Here is a 1,548-nt window from a genome sequence, read left to right as displayed (position 1 = left end):
TCACCATGATGTTTCTCTCTCCCTCTCCCTTCCTCTCTGAAACCAATAAAAATGTATTAAAAATATAGAGTCCCCTCTGCTATGGGCTTGTAGGGCCCCCTGAGGCCACGCACGCCCCAGGGTACATACCGTCCACGTCTTCAGCTTCTCCCAGAACACTTTGAATTCATCGAACTCCAGCTTCCCGTTGCCACTGGTCTGTGCCGAGCCCGTGAAGGAAAACGCGAGTGTGTTTCCCCTGGGGCCCCTCGGGGGACCCCCCGCCTGGGGCTACAGTGGGGAGGGCAGTGGGCTGGCGTGGGGGACCTGGGGAACACAGATTCTTGGCTTTGAGGGAAGTGGTTTCTATCTCTCGCTCCCTCTCCCTTCCTCTCTGAAATCAATGAAAATATTTTTTTTTTAAAAAGAAAAAAGACCGCCCTGCCGGTCCGGGCCACCTTCTGGGAAGGTCTGCCCCGTACAGAGACCTTAGCGTCTATTCTGCCCGCGCGCTGGGGAGGATACGTCCATTAGAGAAATGATGTTCTTACAGGAAATCAGGCTCAGCTTCTCGAATCGAATGCCCTTTTCTGAAATCACACAGAGAGCAGGACTCAGGCCACCCCCCGACAGTACGCCCGCTGCCGTCTTCCGGAGCCCGGCCGTGGGGTCAGCTCGGGGGCCGGGGCCGGGGTGACGTGCTCCCCCTCCGAGGAGGCTGCTGGAGGAGGTAGACATGGCCTTGCGGGAGGAATATTTGCAAAAGATGGAAAAAGCCTTCAAAATGGAGCTATCCTTTCGTCCATTGATTCTAGGTTTAAGAATCACAAGGAAAGTATTACCAATACAGTGGGGCCTTGACTTACAAGTGTCTTGACTAACGAGTTTTTTGAGATACCAGCTGTCTCTCGGCTGATTTTTTGCATTGAGTTGATAGAGTAATTTGAGTTAACAAGCTCCTTAACGAGCTTGGTCTCGGAACGAATTAAACTGTAAGTCAAGGCCCCACTGTATAGACTTTTCTCATTGCCCTGGCTGGTGTGGCTCAGGGGATAGAGCGTTGGCCTGGGGACTGAAGGGTCCCGGGTTAGATTCCCGGTCAAGGGCACATGCCTGGGTGATGGGCTCGACCCCCAGTAGGGGGCGTGCAGGAGGCAGCTGATCCACGATTCTCTCTCTCTCTCTCATCATTGATGTTTCTCTCTCTCTCTCACTCTCCCTCTCGGAAATCAATATATATATAAAGATTTTTCTCATCAGGTTCTTTACGGTGACAAACATTTAGAAACGAGGCACTAACTTATGCCCCCGTGATAGATTATTGCAGAGCAGCAGCCGGTGGCTCCGAGCAGCAGGGCCGGGAGCCGTCCAGGCCCCTCCTGGGAGCCCGGGCCCCGATGGGGTAGGTGGGGGGAGCACTCACTCTTGCTCAGCACAGCATTTAACACAAACTCCAGCTCCTCTGCGGTCACCTCCATGTCCTGTGAGAGCGGAGACAGTGGCTTGTCACCCCTCCGCACCTGCTCTGTGAGTTTCTTTCCGCTCTGAGCTTGACTTGGCTCAAGGGAC

At 53.9% G+C, this 1,548-nt stretch overlaps 1 protein-coding gene across 1 annotated transcript in view; it reads right to left on the bottom strand.

Annotated features, from left to right (window-relative positions):
* The window catches only part of CAPN9 (calpain 9), a 19,953-nt gene that overhangs the window by 3,898 nt on the left and 14,507 nt on the right, over positions 1-1,548 (bottom strand). Inside the window, 3 exon segments of the mRNA XM_023747337.1 lie at positions 114-198; positions 505-569; positions 1,403-1,460. Of these exon segments, the coding sequence (XP_023603105.1) occupies positions 114-198; positions 505-569; positions 1,403-1,460 (208 nt within the window).

The sequence above is a fragment of the Myotis lucifugus genome, unplaced genomic scaffold (assembly GCF_000147115.1).
Source record: "Myotis lucifugus unplaced genomic scaffold, Myoluc2.0 scaffold_842, whole genome shotgun sequence".
Classification (NCBI taxonomy): Eukaryota; Metazoa; Chordata; class Mammalia; order Chiroptera; family Vespertilionidae; genus Myotis; species Myotis lucifugus.
Note: the sequence above shows the minus strand (reverse complement) of the source record. Positions and strands in the feature narration are given on the sequence as shown.